The sequence below is a fragment of the Dipodomys ordii genome, unplaced genomic scaffold, assembly GCF_000151885.1.
Source record: "Dipodomys ordii isolate 6190 unplaced genomic scaffold, Dord_2.0 Scaffold1, whole genome shotgun sequence".
Lineage (NCBI taxonomy): Eukaryota > Metazoa > Chordata > Mammalia > Rodentia > Heteromyidae > Dipodomys > Dipodomys ordii.
The window spans coordinates 62769469-62786929 of NW_012267217.1; the positions used below are offsets into that span (position 1 = coordinate 62769469).

The 17461-nt window shown below is 38.4% G+C and overlaps 1 protein-coding gene across 1 annotated transcript in view; it reads left to right on the top strand.

Annotated features, from left to right (window-relative positions):
- The window catches only part of Dis3l2 (DIS3 like 3'-5' exoribonuclease 2), a 356978-nt gene that overhangs the window by 51114 nt on the left and 288403 nt on the right, over positions 1-17461 (top strand). Inside the window, exon 5 of the mRNA XM_013021392.1 lies at positions 2827-2928. Within this exon, the coding sequence (XP_012876846.1) occupies positions 2827-2928 (102 nt within the window). The remainder of the gene's footprint in view (positions 1-2826; positions 2929-17461) is intronic.

The following is a 17461-nucleotide window of genomic DNA, read 5'->3' on the forward strand; positions in this document are numbered from 1 at the left end:
GAGCCACAGCGCCACTTCCGGCTTTTTTCTTTTTTCTTATGTGGTGCTGAGGAATCGAACCCAGGGCCTCATGCATGCGAGGCAAGTGCTCTACCACTGAGCCACCTTCCCAGCAAGTTTAGTATCTTTAAAAAAAGACAGAGAGATTTGGCAATAATTATCGGCTTGTGGACCAATTAAGGAAGAACTGAGTAAAGATAGAATTAACTAGGGCTCTGTGAGTCAAACGAAGTTCAGCTTAGACTCCTTTCCTTATTTTTATTAGATAGAGAGATGGCATTACCATCATTCTATCACTGAAATCTCTGAGTTGCCAAAGGGATGGTTACAGCTGCTATAGAACAGGCATTTCATTGCGTGTTTTGATACAGAAGAACAAGTTAAGATGACCTCCAAACAGCTCTCTCCATTGCAGAGAAGTCTTACCAGATCACGTTGCTTTATAAATTGCTGAAGGCAGAAACTCATGGTGACAGGCCATACTTCAGTTGTTCAGTTGTTCACTATTTACCTCTCTCTCCCTCTCTCCCTCTTCTCTCTCTCTCTCTCTCTTTTTCTCTCTCTCTGAGAAGCTCCTTGTGAGGTCAAATTCAGTAATTCTTTGTGGCTAACACAGTAGTTGATCCTCAGGGACTTAGGGTGGGGTCAGGTTTGGCAGTTTGTAGGACACAGCTGCCAGCCCATTGCTCGATTGGAACTCAACAGGAAATCTATTCTAAAAGTTCTTAAATGGTGTGTAATAGGAAACAATTAGCAAAACACCGAGGACTAAAATCTCATTTTTTTTCTTGATGATTTTGGTATGACACTTTTAATTAACTAGAGTTTCATAGCGATCACCTTTAGTCCTTTGATTGTTTAATCTTATCTATAAGAGTATCTATATTAAAAAAATTGAGTAGTGACTTTTTAGACTCTTCTTTTGACACTTCCTGTAAGAAAAGTTTACATTTGACTTCTCTAGTACTCTATAGAAATGAGCTTCTGGGAGAATAAAAGAAAAGTACAGTTGGAAGCTGGTGGCTCATGCCTATAATTCTAGCTATTAAGGAGACTGAGATCTGAGGATCACAGTTCAAAGCCAGACTCTTATTTCTAGTTATCACCAAAAAAAGTCAGAAGTGGTCAGGTGTCTAAAGTAGTAAAGTGCTAGCCTTGAGCAGAAAAGCTCGAGGGACAGCACCCAGTCCCTGAGTTCAAGCCCCCAAACTGCCTCTCCCTTGCTCTCAAAAAAAGAAAGAAAGAAAGATAGGAAGAAAGAAAGGAATAAACAAAGAAAGAAAAGGAACTTGGTTGGTGAAACATTTTCTCTTGGGCTGACCTCTGAAAGTCTTCCTTCTCCTTCCTTTGCTTTCTATAGCTGTTGATAGTTTCTTTTGCTAAATGACTGCACACCATTATACAAATGAAAACTGAGAAGACTAGATTAGACTGAACTATGGGGTATTGTCATGTCAATGAAAAAGCTAAAACCCTCAATTCACACCAGTCCTTCTGCCCCCCAACCAAAACAGAGAAAACCATGGTGCTGGGGCCACCGGGATGCTCCAGTCTTGATCAGTAACACACCAGAAGACAGAATCACAGAAAGCTTGTTCATGATCCTTCTTTATTTTATAGAAAATATGACTTGTACAGAAAAGATGGTAAAACACCACAACATCCTGCTAAAGCAATTTCAAAGAATTAAAGCACATTCATTTCTGATTTACAGTCGAAAAGCAGCTTTTAACTAACACTCTTTTCCTTCTTAAGAGGTTTTGCAAAGTAATTTGGCTTATCAGGAAGACTAGTGCTCATTAAGTTGAAACATGGATACCCGAGGAGAGTCTTATGGAGCACCACACTGCTCAGAATAGGTAGTTGAGAATGTGAGGGGCCAGTGCCTTCTGGTCCTGGTGTGGAGCTCACCCAGTTTACAAGTTACATGGGTGTTGCAATGCTTTATGATTCTCATGTAACTTCTCTTCTGTTCTTTTTGCTTCTCCTTAAATGTGCATAAAAACAAGCAAATTGCTCCTTTTGCCTTTTCTAGTAGGCAGTATTACTCTGGGCTTCCTTTCTCTTAGAGAACTTGAGTCTTGAAGTTGGGTGCTACACCTGCCCTCAGGGGGTTTCCCTGGGGATTATTTGTTGTTTCTTTTCTGTGCATTTGCATATCTCCTCTTTTTTACCCTTCCTTGACACTTTAAAGAAATATCTATAGTTTAAAAAAAGTATCTGCATGCCTTACTTTATTTAAAACAAAAAGGATAACAAGAACAACTCCTTTTTCATTTCAGTTTTGAAAACGTAATTTTTATTTGTTCTATGCATTTTGTGTTTTTTTTTTCTTTTTTGTTGGTTGTGGGGCTTGAACTCTGGACCTGGGTGCTGTCCCTCAGCTCTTCAGCTCAAGGCAAGTGCTCTACCACTTGAGCTACAGCCCCATTTCTGGTTTTATGGTGATTAATTGGAGATAAGAGTCTCATGGACTTTCTTGCCTGGGCTGGCTTTGAAACACAGTCCTCAGATCTCAGCCTCCTTAGTAGCCAGGATTATAGGCATGAGCCACCGGCACCTGGCTCATTTTGTATTTTGATTGATATTTTTGTTTTGTTTTTGTCTTGCATCTAGTTGATTATTTTTGTGAGTTTTTGTTGTTATGTACTCATTACCACATCTTTTTGTTTGAAAGATGTTTTAGTTAAATATATAGTCATATTACTTAGAATTCCTGTTAAGAAAGTGCACAGATTGGTATCTAAACAATTTAAACCAAGGAAGTAAGTTTTGGTTTGAGGCCTCACTAAGATGACTATTTCCTTATTTTTTTCTTCAATCTAGGATGGTGATCGAGACATTTTTATTGATGGGGTTGTTGCTCGTAATAGAGCCTTAAATGGGGACGTGGTGGTTGTAAAACTGCTTCCCGAGGAGCAGTGGAAGGTGAGTTAAATATCCTTTTCTTAATTTGTTTCTTCTTTGTAATCTTTCCTTCTCCCAATTATGTAAGAATGAGGCATTGTAAACTAGAGGATAATTTGTAAGCCCTACAGGTGAGGTTGAGTGCCTGTGAACCAGGATACTGCATGGTGGGTACTTAAAGGTACCTGCTGGGAAGACATTGGATAATTTGACTTGTTTTTCTCTGACCATTCTGTTTTCTTTGACACATGCCTTATATTTTTTTCGGTGTTCTTTTGGATAAAAATAAAGCTTGCCAACATAGTCAAACTTGAGTTGTATTATTTTTCCACACCCTGTGCTGAGAAATCTGGCCAGTCAAAGCCATAGGGATGGTGACATTCTTCAGACATTCTCCTGCCTGTACTGGAAAACATGGCAACACATGCTTGGCCTAGTGTGGTGATTGGTATCCTTTGGCTCATAAAAATAGCATGTATGTATTTTTATAAAATAAGAATTAGTGGCAAAAGAAAGTGTTTTTTTTTTTTTAATGTTAGTTTTGGGGCTTGAACTCAGGGCCTGGGCAGTATACCTGAGCTTTTGTGCTCAAGGCTAGCGCTCTGCCATTTGAGCCACAACTTGCCATCTGGCCTTTTGGTTATCAATTGGAGATAAGAATTTCATGGACTTCCCTGGGCTGGCTTTGAACTGCAATCCTTAGATCTCACCCTCTTAAGTATGTAGGATTACAGGTATGAACCACCTGTGCCTGGATAGAAAATGTATGTCATGAAAGAATGTTCTGGAATTTAGTCTTCATGTGTGTATATCAATTGAAAATGACGATGTGATTTTAATTTTGACTTATTTCAAATAACAATGAAGGTCAGGCTTTAAGTTTCTCTGAATAATTTAGTTTCTTTGAATTGCTGCCTTATACTTGTATGTCCAAGTCTGAATTTGTCTTTATATCATTTGTTTCATTTGGCTCAGTTTATTGGTATTTAACAATTTGATGTCCTTTCAGTGCGAGGTACAGTGATTAGTAATGTGGGCTTGTAGGTGAGGCTATTGGGGTTTGAATCTCGTCTCTGCCATTCATCTGTGTAACTTTTGGTGAATTATCATATCTCTTTTCCTCAAATGCATCCATAAAGTCAGAATAAGCCTAGTACCTACTCCATAGATTTTTCATGACAAATAAATGAAAAAATAATAGCATGGCACCTGCAAACCTTAGAATCATGGAAACTCAAGACTGTTCATTCTTACGGCTAATTTTTCCAGAAAAGATGTAATGTGAGGACTAGAATCGTATCTCAGAGCTTTGGTGAAGAACAAATTGAATTCTTTTTTTTTTTTATCTGATAGAGCTAGAGGAATTGATTAGAACTCTCTGTGAGGTACAACAGAGTACAAGGATTTTCATAATGGTCAGAATAGACATAGTACTTGCCTTCATGGAGTTTATAGTCTAATGGAGAGTAGAGAGAGGGCTGCATATATGTTAAGCACATTTAGGCACACTTAATTTTAGTACTGTAAGGCAAGTGCAATGTTTTTCATGAGTGAATTTTCCTAGGTATTATTTGGGTTTAAGTTTTTACATGAATTTTTGAGAGAACAAACACTCAAGCCATAACAGTGCATTTAGGTATGAATGAAGTATCTACTGGTAGAACAGCAGAAATGGAGAGTGTATGGCAGAACACTAATTAGAATTCTGCATGAGTGGATGAATTTGTTTGGCCAAGCAAGGCCAACTTGCTGGACTGTGGCCCCTGCCAGAAAAAGGATTAAAAAAAAAAAAAAAGAGCTGGTGCCAGTGGCTAACGCCTGTAGCCCTAGCTACTCAGGAGGCTGAGATCTGAGCATCATGGTTCAACACCAGCCTGGGCAGGAAAGTCCCTGAGACTCTTATCTCCGGTTAACCATCAGAAAACCAGAAGTGTCATTGTTGCTCAAGTGGTAGAGCACTAGCCTTGAACTGAAAAGTTCAGGGACAATGTGCAGGCCCAGATTTCAAGCTCCATGACTGAAGGGAAAAAAAAAAATCTATCTGTCTGTCTGTCTATAAGAAAGAATAAATAGATTTGTTGCATTATTTCCCTTGTTCCTCACCTGCTTTGTTGATAGGGCCAGCAAGTATATTCTTCCTATCTAGAAAGATGGGATAGGTGGTTGATCAAAGCTTGGAGCTGGTTTGGGGGTGAAGGTAATTTAATTTAATTTAATTTAATTTTTTAATTATTTAATTTAATTTAATTTTATTTTATTTTATTTGTGAACATACTGTACAGAGGGGTTACAATTGCATGGGCAGGATAATGCGTACATTTCTTACCAAGCATTGCAGCCTCCTCCTTTGTTTACCCTTCCCATCCCTTCCCAGCCTCCCCCCTCCCCCCCATAAGGTATTTGTTTTGTTGAGGTCTAGAAGGACAGGTTTGGGACTGCGCTATTATTGCTTCATCCTTAGTGCCTTAGCTTTTTGGTACAAAAATCTGTATGTTCTATAAAACTCAGTCCAAAAAGTTAGTTCTTTTCTCCCAGAGGTCTAATTTTATGAATTCCTAGGTCATGGGAGATACCTAAGCATTCTCCAAATCACTATATTCAGATTGTTTTGCTGTTTCACAGGTATTATGCTAAAGTGGAAGAGATTAAACCAGTCCAGTAGGGACAGTTACACATTGGTGTGGACTGTTAGGTGGGCCATAAAGTGCTGGTTCTGTCCAGCAGATATTGTGATGATCAAGACTTGCTTATGCAGTGATGCTTCATATTCCATATTTAATGTTTCATACCACCATAGGCTAAAGAGTAATTTTTACTCTTTAATAGACATACAAATCAAAAGACAGGCCACAAATGAGGAGAAAATATTTGGAAAACACTTATCTAATCAAAGACTTTTATCTAAAACAATGTAATAGTAACTCAATTACAAAATTCATTAGATCTGAATTCTTCATTAAAGAAGATAAATGTTGGCAAATGAACAAGAAAAGATTCTTAGTATAATTAGTCATTAAGGGCATGTAAATTGGAAGCACGAGATACCAATACAGATCCACTAGAACAGCTGATGTTAAAAAGACTGACAATAGGGGCTGGGGATGTGGCTTTAATGGTAGAGTGCTTGCCTTGAATGCATGAAGCCCTGGGTTTGATTCCCCAGTGCCACACAAACAGAAAAAAGCCAGAAGTGGCGCTGTGGCTCAAGTGGTAGAGTGCTAGTCTTGAGAAAAATGAAGCTTATAGACAGTGCCCAGGAAAAAGATGGCCAATAACCAGTGTTGGCAAGGAAATGGAATAGCTAGAACTGCTGACACAGTCACTTTGGAAAAAAGTCTAGCCATTTTTTAAAAAGTGAGGTATATACCTAACATGATACAGTCACTTATTCTTGGCTCTTTACCTTAGTGAAATGAAAGCATTTGTCTACATAAAGTCTTACACATAAATTTTCATTCAACTATATTTGTAATAGCTCCAAAATGGAACCAATCCAAAATCTCCATCAGTATGTGAATGGCTAATCCAACTTCAGTGTATTCATTCAGTGGAATAAACTCAGCAATAAAAAATGTGAATGACTGATACATGCCACAACATACGTGAATCTCAAATTAAATTATGACGGGTAAAAGAAGGTAGGCAGAAATTAATATACTCAGTGCAATTCTATTTCTATGAAACTCTAGAAAAATGCGACCTAAATAATAGTAACAAAGGAAGATTGGTGGTGGCCTAAGTGGAAATTGGAGAGATGGATTACTTAGAGGATCTAAATAAACCTTTTGGAGTAATAGATAGGTTCATTATTTTGATGGGATTGTTTTATACTATATTTGCATGTCAGGACTTCTCACTTTAAACTTAGTTTTTGGGATTGGTATGAGGTTATGAACAAGACCTTCTACTCTTCCTTACCTTTTCTGTTTATGGCTATTCTACCTTTAGCTATACATCTAGTCTAGATTTCTTTGCAGGTAATTTGGAGGTAGAATCTCAGACTTTTCTGCCTGACCTGGCTTCAGAACACGATTCTCTGTCTCACCCTCCTGAATGGCTATAAGTACAGGCATGAGTCATGGGTACCCAGCTTTCTTAAATACTTGCAGTTTATTTTGTATTAGTTTTACTTCAAAAGAGCTATAAAAATACTGAAAACAAACAAATGGATAAAGATATTTGTGTCAGTGTGTGGAGTTCCAAAGAGAGATGGGACAGTAGCTTCTCAGAAATGTGCCTTTGGGAGTCATCACCATGAGTGTTGTATATAAAGAAATGGATGAGGTTACCCAAAGCTGTAGCCAAAGGAGGGAAGAAGGACAATACTAAGTTTGTGGGTAAGCCAGTTTTAGAGGTGAGGTGAATGTAGAGAGGCCTGTGCTTCTGCTGTATGGGGTACAGACCATGATGGCTTAGGAAAGTGGATACTGCAATCTAAGGGTATAGGGGGCAAACGTACAGTGGAATGGGGTCAACAAACTCAAAAGTGTAGTCCATGTGACCTGCTTAAATAGAGAGAGCATCTTTTTTGTTTATTTAGTTTATTGTGTTTATTTAGTTAGTTATGTTTTTGTGCTGGTCCTGGCTCTGTCCTTGAGCCTCTTTGTGCAAGGCTAGTGATCTATTACTTGAGCCACAGTTCTACTTCTGGTTTTTTTTTCCCCCCTTTGGTGGCTAATTGGTGATAAGAGTCTTATGGACTCTCCTACACTGGCTGGCTTCAAACTGTAGTACTCATATCTCAGCCTTCTGATTAGCTAGATATGATCCATTGGCATCTGGCTTACTGTTACTTATTTTTGAAACAGTTCTATGTAACCCAGGCTGACCCAGAACCTGCTTTGTATACCAAGCTGGCATGAACTCATGAACTCCTTCTGTCTTCACTTTCAAGTGCTAGGATTACAGGCATGTGCTACCATGCCTGGTGTAGAGGGTACTTTTTGTATAAATTCTTTGCTTCTTCAGATCTGTTTTTGCTGACAGGCCAAAGGAAGTTTAATGGAAAGAGTTAGCATGCCTATAGCCCATAAACAAGAAAGAAGAGGGTGATAGTGGATTTGTCTTTGGGAGTAATAGTAGGAACTTAGTCCAAAGAGGGTAGAGCTAAAGGCTTTCAGTGAAAGAGCCAATTTGCTGTTATCTATAACATAATATTTCTGTGAAAACTAGTATTCCTGTCAGTGGCAACCTCTTAAAAGGCAAAAATCCTCTGGGTTGGTCCAGTTTGATATCTTGTGGGGAGGAATATTCCAGGGACTATTCTTAAGGTCAAAAGGAAAGGTTGGGGTCCCTGAGTCTTGGCTGCTGGGTGTTGGCTTCAGACATGGAGTTAGAGCTCAAGTGTAGGAAAGTCTCTTCTGTCTCACAGGGGCCAAAGTTTTATAAATTAGCATTAGTCAGAGGTTTGGGGGTCTCTCTTGGCTTTACAGGCTGTCACCTTCATCTGTCAACCACGTACCTTGTCAAGAGGTATAGCAGTCACTGTCCTGTGTGGGAGTGGGTGGCCTTGGACTGTGGGAGCAGGTGGGCATAGAGAACTAGAGGGACTCAGCAGGCAGGCTAAACAGCATTCAGGAGTCTGAAGAGGAGATGGAACTTAGGCGGAGGTTTGCAAAGCTGGGAGCTGCTATTTCTTGTCTTAGAGAAAGATGGGTATGAGGATGCCATTCTTTAGAACCACTCAAGTCTTTAATCTGCAAATTATCTACCTTGGATTTTGATAATATACAAATTCTCATTTAGTAAGTGCCTGAAATTGTGCATTTCTTAACAAGTTCCCAGGTAATGTAGTTCTACTGATTTGGGGACCATACTTCGAATAACAAAGGATTACTTTGTGCGGCAGGAGGGAGTAAAAGAAGAGTTAGGAATCTGGGAATTGCTGGCTTCTGGATCTGAGCTCTGATTGGTAGGAAGATAGTTAAGGGAAAAATGTCTCCCTAAATATTGTGCTCTTTATTGCTAACACCTTACTAAGCAGAGATTGGCATGGACGCATACAAAAGGCCCTTTTCCCCTTTGGTTGTTGGGGAGGAGGCACCAACAGGCCTGAGCCTTTACCTCTCAGAAGATTTGAGATGTACATTACCTGTTTTTTTTTTTTTTTAATTTTACTTTTTATTCTATGTAGTATCCTAAGGGTCTTTACAGTGGCTGTTTGACAATAGCTTTTTTTTTTTTTAATTAAAGCCAGCTCTATTAGGTATGTTTCTTAGACCTCATTAATTAAGAATATTTTCATAGCTTCCTGTTTTGAAGGAGTGGGGACTTGTTAGCTTTAGCCCACCTGTTAGAGTTGTTGGTGATAGGGTCAAACTAGAGAGAAGGGACTAATTCTTACTTGATGTGCAGAATGTACATATCTCAAAGCAGACTGGCAATTGTCTTATAAGTTTGTTTGTACAAAGGCAAAGTGTTATAAAAGGAATTGGTAGTCAATGATGTGAGCAAAAGTGAGTTAATTGGATTATTCATTTTCTTTCTGCTTGTTTTACTACCCCTCTTGGGTATGTAAACTAAAGGGCTTTTGAGGCTTTAGTATAACAACAGTTCTTTTAGTTATAATAGTAAATAGTCAATTTATTTCACAGCATGTTTTTTTTTTTTGTAAAACAGTATGAAAGTATCAAGCTGTGAGGCAATAAAAATAATTTGCTCTTATGTAACAAAGCTAATTTCAGAATTCTTCCACATTTTTGTGTGAGTGTGTGTGTAAAGGATAGTTGAGGGGCAAATGATAGTTTTCCTCACTTTACCAGTTGGGAAAATAAGATACTTTGAGGTACATGACTTGTTTCAAGATTTTTGGCAAGTGCAGGGGTAGAATCCAGATCTCTTCACTTTAGCTTAATGTTCTTTCCCCCTGGTTTTCACATGGAAACTATGTCCCCAGATGGCTTGGAAATTCTGATCTTGATTCTTCCTGGAGCAGAACTGGGCACCTAGTAGTTTGTCATCTTCCATTCATCTTGCTTTGTGATAGATCCTGGAGATAAGAACAGAACAGAATGGGTCCCAGGCTTTGCCCTTAAGGAGCTTGTGGGCTGGTTGGAAGAGAATGGAAACTATTGCAGTAGGGTTTACAGGATGGAAACAGAGTACACATGTTACATGAGCAGCAGACAGAGAATTGGGGAAGGTGATATAGAGAAGGTTACATTTTAACTAAGGTTTGAAGAATAGAAGAGAGGATAGTGGTTTTGTTTTGTTTTAGGATGTGAACGATTTGGATTGGAAATGATTTAGTAAGAGGTTATGAAAATGTCAGATTTCAAGGAGGAACATATGGATTGAGCTTTCAAAATCCTTATGCTGTACCATTGCTTAATGCTCTGTATCCTCTACTAAGTCTCCTAGACATGGGGTTCCCACCCTTTCAGAGTTTGCTGCTTACATAACAATGTGTATTATGTTTCCATCCTGTAAAGGCTACTGTAAAACTTTCCATTATCTTCCAAACAGCCTTCAAAGTCCTTTACTGTATGGAGACTAGCATCCTTGAATCCATTGTGTAGAGGCTTTTGGAGTGTTGCTATATACTTTGAAACTCTTCTATTTGCCATTTGCTTGATCTGTACCCTTCTTCTTCCATAGTTTGTTTCCCTGTCATTTGCTCTTTTTTCTTTAGAGTTCATTCCCCATAGGGTTATATGGATAGCCATGTCATTCATCTTCTTGACCACAAGTTAATCCTCTTATTTTCCTTTCCTTTATATTCCAATGCACAATAATACTAATAAATACCTGTAAACCCTATGGGTACTGGTGATAATGAACATTTTGATGCTTATTCTGTAGCAGATACTTTATTTGGTACAGCATACCATTCTTTAGTGTGATGTTATCCCTGTCCTAGTTTTGTGAATGAGGGAACTGGTGCTTAACTCAAACCAACAGAGCTGTATTTCTATATTAGATTTCTATATCTTGATTTCATGATCTCACTGATATTTGTAATTTTGGAGATATCAAGGAGAGAGTATTTGGTGTGTACAAGGACATTGTCTGGTATAAAAATTAGCATAAATTTAGAAAGTAGCAACATATATTTAGCTTTAGGTAGTACATTAAGTTGCTCTCCTGGGTAAAGAAGATGACTATAGCAGTTGAAATAGCCTAAGGCCTACTTACTAGTGTTAGAAAACAAACAGTTACAGAAAAATTACTCAGAATTCTAGTGGTTCTGTCTGAAGACTGGGGAGGCATGATAGCATCTGGGCATTATGGAGACAGGTGTTGGGAATGAACCAGAGCCTTATTAGGCATCTTCTTTAGACAGTGGGTCAAATGCTGAGAGAGAAGACTCGACTATGAAAACTGGATCGAGAGCTACATCTTGGCGGCCAGGGCAGAGTCAAAGGCATGATAGACCTAGATGTTATCCTGGGTCAATGGCAGCAGATTCCCAATTGATATGGCACAGATATTCAGTAAGAACATAGATGGTTGTCAGGTAGAGGTGTGTCCCTTTGGGGCTTTGAGATAGGGTTCCAATTCCAGAGATGGGAGACTGTCTTACTATAGAATGGTAGACACAGATAGGATTTGATCTTTAGAATTGGGAGAATTGGCTAGAGTCATTCAGGGGGCAAGAACAAAAGCAATAAATGGCCCTTGAGAGGCAGAATTCTGGGCTTTTTGGTTGTATTTTAGGAGACTTGGGTACATAGGATACATCTCTGATGTCTTAGCTCTGGAGGTAGGTTGAAAGCTAGGTGCTTCCATGGCTTGACTGGGAACTGGGGTAAGTAGCTTAGTTAATGTAGCCCTAATGATTGGTCCAGAGAAAGTTAGCATAAAGGATGTTGACAAGAGGGTTGAGAGCAGACTCAATCAGGTAAAACAATGAAACAGGTTCTCCCTGGTAAAAGAGATGATTTCAAGAGATGATTACTTATTGGAACTTAGCCTCTATATTCTTTTGCCTAATATTAGAAAGTGTACTAAGTCAGGCTGGAATCTACTTGATGAGTTGATACCTTCTGGGAACCTATATTGCTAGGGATGCATATGTATGCTTGTTGAGTGCCTATGTAAGTGGGAAGAAATTAGTCAAGCATTGTGTTATCTGAATCTAAGTATCTCTCAAGACAGTATTAGTTAACTTAGAGCATAAGAGAAAGTCTCTATGCATGATTTAAGGAGACTAGATAGTCAAGGATATTTATTGTGTATTTCCTAGGGTGTCTGTTGTACAGTTATAGTTACTAAATCATCATTTTTATACAGAGACAATAATCTTTCAACATGGGAATAACAAAAATATAGATGAATATTTTGGAAGAGATTGGCACAAAAAGGAGGAAATAACTTGAGTTTGAAAGAATAAAGAAAGTGCAGATAGAAATGCTACTCTTGTTCTAAATTAAACAATGCAAATCAAAGTTCACATTCAATCCCTAATTTTCAGTGGCTGTTCCAAACCTTATGGCCACATAAAATTGGCCTAGTGAATCAATTCTTTTGACAATCAACTTTTAAGTGTTTTAAGGTTTTGTCTTTCAAGTTCTTCTTTAAATATGCACCCATCATACTAGATTATGTTTAATCCAATCTCTTATATAACCACTATCATCTTGGATTGTTCTCAATTCCAGTGGAATTAGAATTTCTTGGAACTGTTTGCTTTCTTGGCCTACATGGCGGCCCGGCAAGGATTTAGAAGGTATTTAAGGGTGCAGAGCAAGGTTTTGGGAGCCTCCACCCAGAGTACTATGGTAGGTAAGGTATATCTACTACCATGATCAGATTTTACCAAGATTGTTATATATACAAGCCTATTTTTAACAGTCATCTTTTTTTGCTCATGATTGCCAGCTCTGAGCTCAAATACTTCCAGCTCTTTCCTGCTGTAAACTTGCCTTCAGATCTCTGTAATTAAAACTGAAATGTCAAATAAAAAGATGTATCATTTAAAAATGGAAAAGCTTATTTGTGCTGGGAAACTCCCAATTAGTCTTTTAAGATTATTGCTAGAAAATGAATTTCCTTCCTCCTTAACTTCATGGAGATGGTTTGGTGGACTTTATAATCATTGAAATGAATAAGTTAGATATCTAAAGCAGTGATGGCATATAAATGCTCCAGAAATGTTAAATATTCCTCTTCTTGGAAATCATGACTGCAAGTCATATTTTGGCAAAGATCACATAAAGACACAAATTTATTATTCCTAACTCTTGAGTTTACCACTGATAATATCTACTCACAGAAGATGTAAAATGCTGGTGTTTCATCGTCTTTCTTTGAGTCATCTGAATGCTACACAGTTATGTGGTAGGAAAGCTTCTGCTGTGAGATGTTGACATGATTAATTTCTTGCTTATACTTCTTACCCAACAAGGTGACTTAAGGGCTTTTATTTTCAAGATATTTACTCCAGAGCCCATGCTGGATAGAACAGGTGTCATTAGAAGTAGCCCTTTTTACTGTGCAGAAGGAAACAGCCAGAGAGAACACCATTTAAAGTACTCAGTCCCAAGCTGGGTACTGGTGGCTCATGCTTGTAATTCTTGCTACTCAGAAGGCTGAGATCTGAAGATGGCTGTTCAAAGCCAGCACAGGCAGAAGAGTTTGAGAGATTATCTCCAGTAAATCCACAAAAGTACCAGACTAGAGGTGTGGTTCAAGTGCAAGAGCACCAGCTATGAGAGAAAAAGCTGGGTCAGAGCTTGAGGTCCTTGAATCAAGCTGTTACTGGCATGCTATGTGCCTCTGCATGAGTGCATGCACACTCACACATTCTCCTTCCTTCCCTCCTCTTACACACAAATGCCCAGTACAGAAATGGCGGAGTAACTGCTGTTCATTGGCCAGAATGAGTTATGTGGCTCTACCTAACCACAGCCGTGCAGACATACTAAATGTCTTCAAGTAGAGATAAGTCTATCTGGTAAATGACACTAATGACCACCATACTGGATGAATTAGATTAATTTTATGGGGGTATTCTTGATTAAAAATCTGATGACATAATCCAGTAGTCACAGAAAGAGTTTCTGCATTGCTTATTGCAAATTTGTTTCCACAAAAGAAAACCTCCAAAACCCAGAAGTACCTGAAAATATCCTAGATGTTCCTCCAGATTACCCTCCATTATGTAATTCGTTGTTTTAAAGTACATTTTGAATATGAAGTAATTTGCTGTTTTTTAAATTAATGGTATAGTGATGCAGTTTGTATAAATGAAAAGCAAGGGCATGTGTCTTAAGGAAATATATTGGAAATATATATTTATTTGGTAATATTTATATATATCAGGAGTTTATTGTTAATAGTAACAATGTGGGGCTGGGGATATGCTGAAGGGTAGAGCACTGCATAGCAGACATGGAGGTCTCAGTTCAAACCCCAGTGCAATGTTTTCTTTTTACCAGAATTTGGTTTTGTTTCCTGTAATTTGAGCTTAGTTTGTCCAAACTATTTTCCTTTTACATTTTAATGGAACGGAATATTTATAAATAAAGGTCATACTGCTTTAGGAGTTCTGGCAATATCATGTACAAGTCAGAAATATTATGCACAAAGGAGGCCTGATAAAACATGATAGACTTGGAAAACCAAATATACAGTACTATTTTGGAACTTAAAATGCAAGATACCAATATAAAGTAGTAAGAGAGGTGGCTACAATGTAGATAGAAAAAGAGGGAAATAATATCATGTCACAAAATACCTTACACCCCCAAATGTCTTATTATATAAGAGTAAACATGTTAAGTGATCATGTAGGCATGAAAAGGAGGGATAACATTCATGTATGAAACTATCCCGGGGTAGGGGATATTTTCTGCAAGATTTGGACTGTGAGCTGTAGTTTGACAATTCTATTCTAGAGACATAACTAGACCTCATGAAGGTGCTTGCATCTGCCTTGTCAAGGCCTGGGCCCTAGACACAGATATCTTATTCTTATCTTTAAACAACATTCAGACTATAAGAAATGTCTTGATCTTTTTGAAGCCATCTCAGTATATTAACCTGCAGATCTTGAGTCTTGGAAATTTTAAATCAGAAAACATTAAGGAGTTCTATTTTTAGAAATTGTTTGATTGGATTTTGTATTTTTTGAGTTTCCTCTTTCATGATTTGAAAATATTTACTTTAAAGTCTATTAAGAATTCTGAATGTATTTATCATAGTTGTGGATAAGTTTTTGACCAGATTAGAATAGATCTTGTAGATGGAAGTCTAAGTACTGTTTTTTAGGAGGCAGAGGATTTTGAATGTAGAACATGTTTGTCCATCGTAACTCTGAAGTGGCTCTCACCTTAATACTGCTTGCTCCAGCTTCTTCAGTTCCTTGTGTCCCTGGAATCTACCTTTCTTCTACAAGCCATTCATTTGGGTAGCATGAACCAATGTTTGCAGTCAACAGAAAGAATCTAAGTAGCTCTTTTTAAGACAAATGGAGGCCATTTATGTCTCTAGAAAAATTGTCAGAATACAGGATATACTAGAGGAGGATAGTAGTCATCAGTTTAAACGTTAGTGCTTGAGGAAAGTTGACAAAGGTACATTCAAAGGAATGAATGAGTGTACAGCTACAAATAGGAAGTGGGTCAAGAACAAAGTGAGTCAAGAACAAAGGAAATTTCTAGCAAGTTGGAACAGAGAGAATGAGAGAGAATGAGAAAAATGGTTTAGAATACAGGCAGTCAGCAGAGAAGGCTGGTGCACCCTTGTGACTCCTCAGTTGGACTTGTATTGAGTGTTTCATGGGGGTCAGGACTGTCAGGCCTGATGCTTCCTGGAAAGAAATTTTGGGAAGAAATGGAACATGATCAGAAATGTAAGTGTTAAACATGAAGGAAAGAAAAGAGAAGACTTGATGAAAGCAGGACTCTAAATTACTCCAAATGCAGACTTTAAGAAATCCATCTGATTTGAGATTATGAGTAGTGGCTGGAAAAATCCTTCTCAGCTTTGTTGGGGCTCCTTCTTAATGGCAAAAGCACAGCCTTGAAAAACCTGTGTCAGTCTATTTAGTACTGCCATCAAAAATCTCTGAGATTGGGTAATCTATAAAGAACAGAGAGTTATTCAGTAATAGAGAGGCTACAAAGCCAGTGATCAGGGCACTTGTTGGGTGAAGCTACATTCTCTGGATACCATGTGTTCTCATATGACAGGCAGGGAGGGAGGAACCTAAGACCTAATCACCTTTTCAAGGCCCTACTTCCTAATACCATCACATTGATAGTACCTGACTTTTGACATGTTCAATTCTAGCACCCAGTTGGTCTGGCCAAACACCAAAATGAACTGGATATTGTCACAGCTGTTGGTGTATGTTTGTTTGTTTTCTTTTCCTGGAACTACTTGGTAGAGTGAGGTCTCACTTTAATTCTCTTTGATGATATATCTTCATTTGGTAAGCACCATAGCCTTGGGACCGTTGGGATAAGATCTAGAGGTTGAGCCATGGAAACCTGAATATATTGGCTTTGTGCCTTCTGCTGGTCCTAATGGGCAGTTTTGGGTGTGGTGTTTCCTTTGGAGTAATCTGGGCACTTTCAGCTCAAAGTGTTCATGTGCCAGCAGCACTGCAGATTCTCAGGCTCTTATCTCATGACTTATTGCATGATCTGTATGAGCATTAGATTTTGAGAAGCATTGATGTGGATGTGTAAAGAAGTGACTCTTACTGGGTGCTGGTGGCTCACCCCGGTAATCCTAGCTATTCAGGAGGCTCTTATCTCCAGTTAACCACCAAAAACCTGGAAATGAAACTGTAGCTTAAGTGGTTGAACACTAGCTTTGAGCAAAAAAAAATTCAGCGACAGTGCCTAGACCTTGAGTTCAAGCCCTAGGACTCGTGTGCACACACGTGCGAGCGCCTGCATGCATGCACGCACGCACGCACGCGCACACACACACACACACACACACACACACACACACACACACACGTCATTTTTGTTTGGTTTTAGAATAAATGACCTAGGCACTCTTAAGAAAGGAGGTGCATATATATGACATAATTGTAGCTGGTCCTCAAAGGGAGTCATTAGTGCACTGGTTCTTGTTTGGGCTTCAAGAACTTGAAGTAGTCATGGTGAGCTCCTTGTTTATACTTTGGACCTTCCCTTCTGTCTCCCACTCCACCTCTTTACTGGCTTCTCTAGTTAGCTCTAGCAAAAGAAAGGTAGCTTTCAGCCAATAATTAATTATTTTTATTCTAGTAACTACTCTCTAATCTGGCTCTTTGCCATTTGTCAAGGATCATTTTAGCTGAGTTGAAACAATCATGTTATTTCCATTTTAATAGGCTTCCATTTTCACTCATTTTTTCCCCTGAAGAATTATCTCTTATCTGTGTTTAATACATGTTTCTTGAGATGAATGCAAATTTTTGACTTTTTTCCCTAAATCACTAATTGAGTTCTAGTTTTAGTAGTTTTCAGCTTGTTTTGAAGTGTTGTTGAAAAGCAAACTTACAGAATATATTAGTTATTTTTATGTAGCTATGACCAAAGTATCTGAAAGAATAACTTAAAGACTTAGTTTGACTCACAAGTTGAAAGATTTCAGTCCATGATGGCTTGGCTCT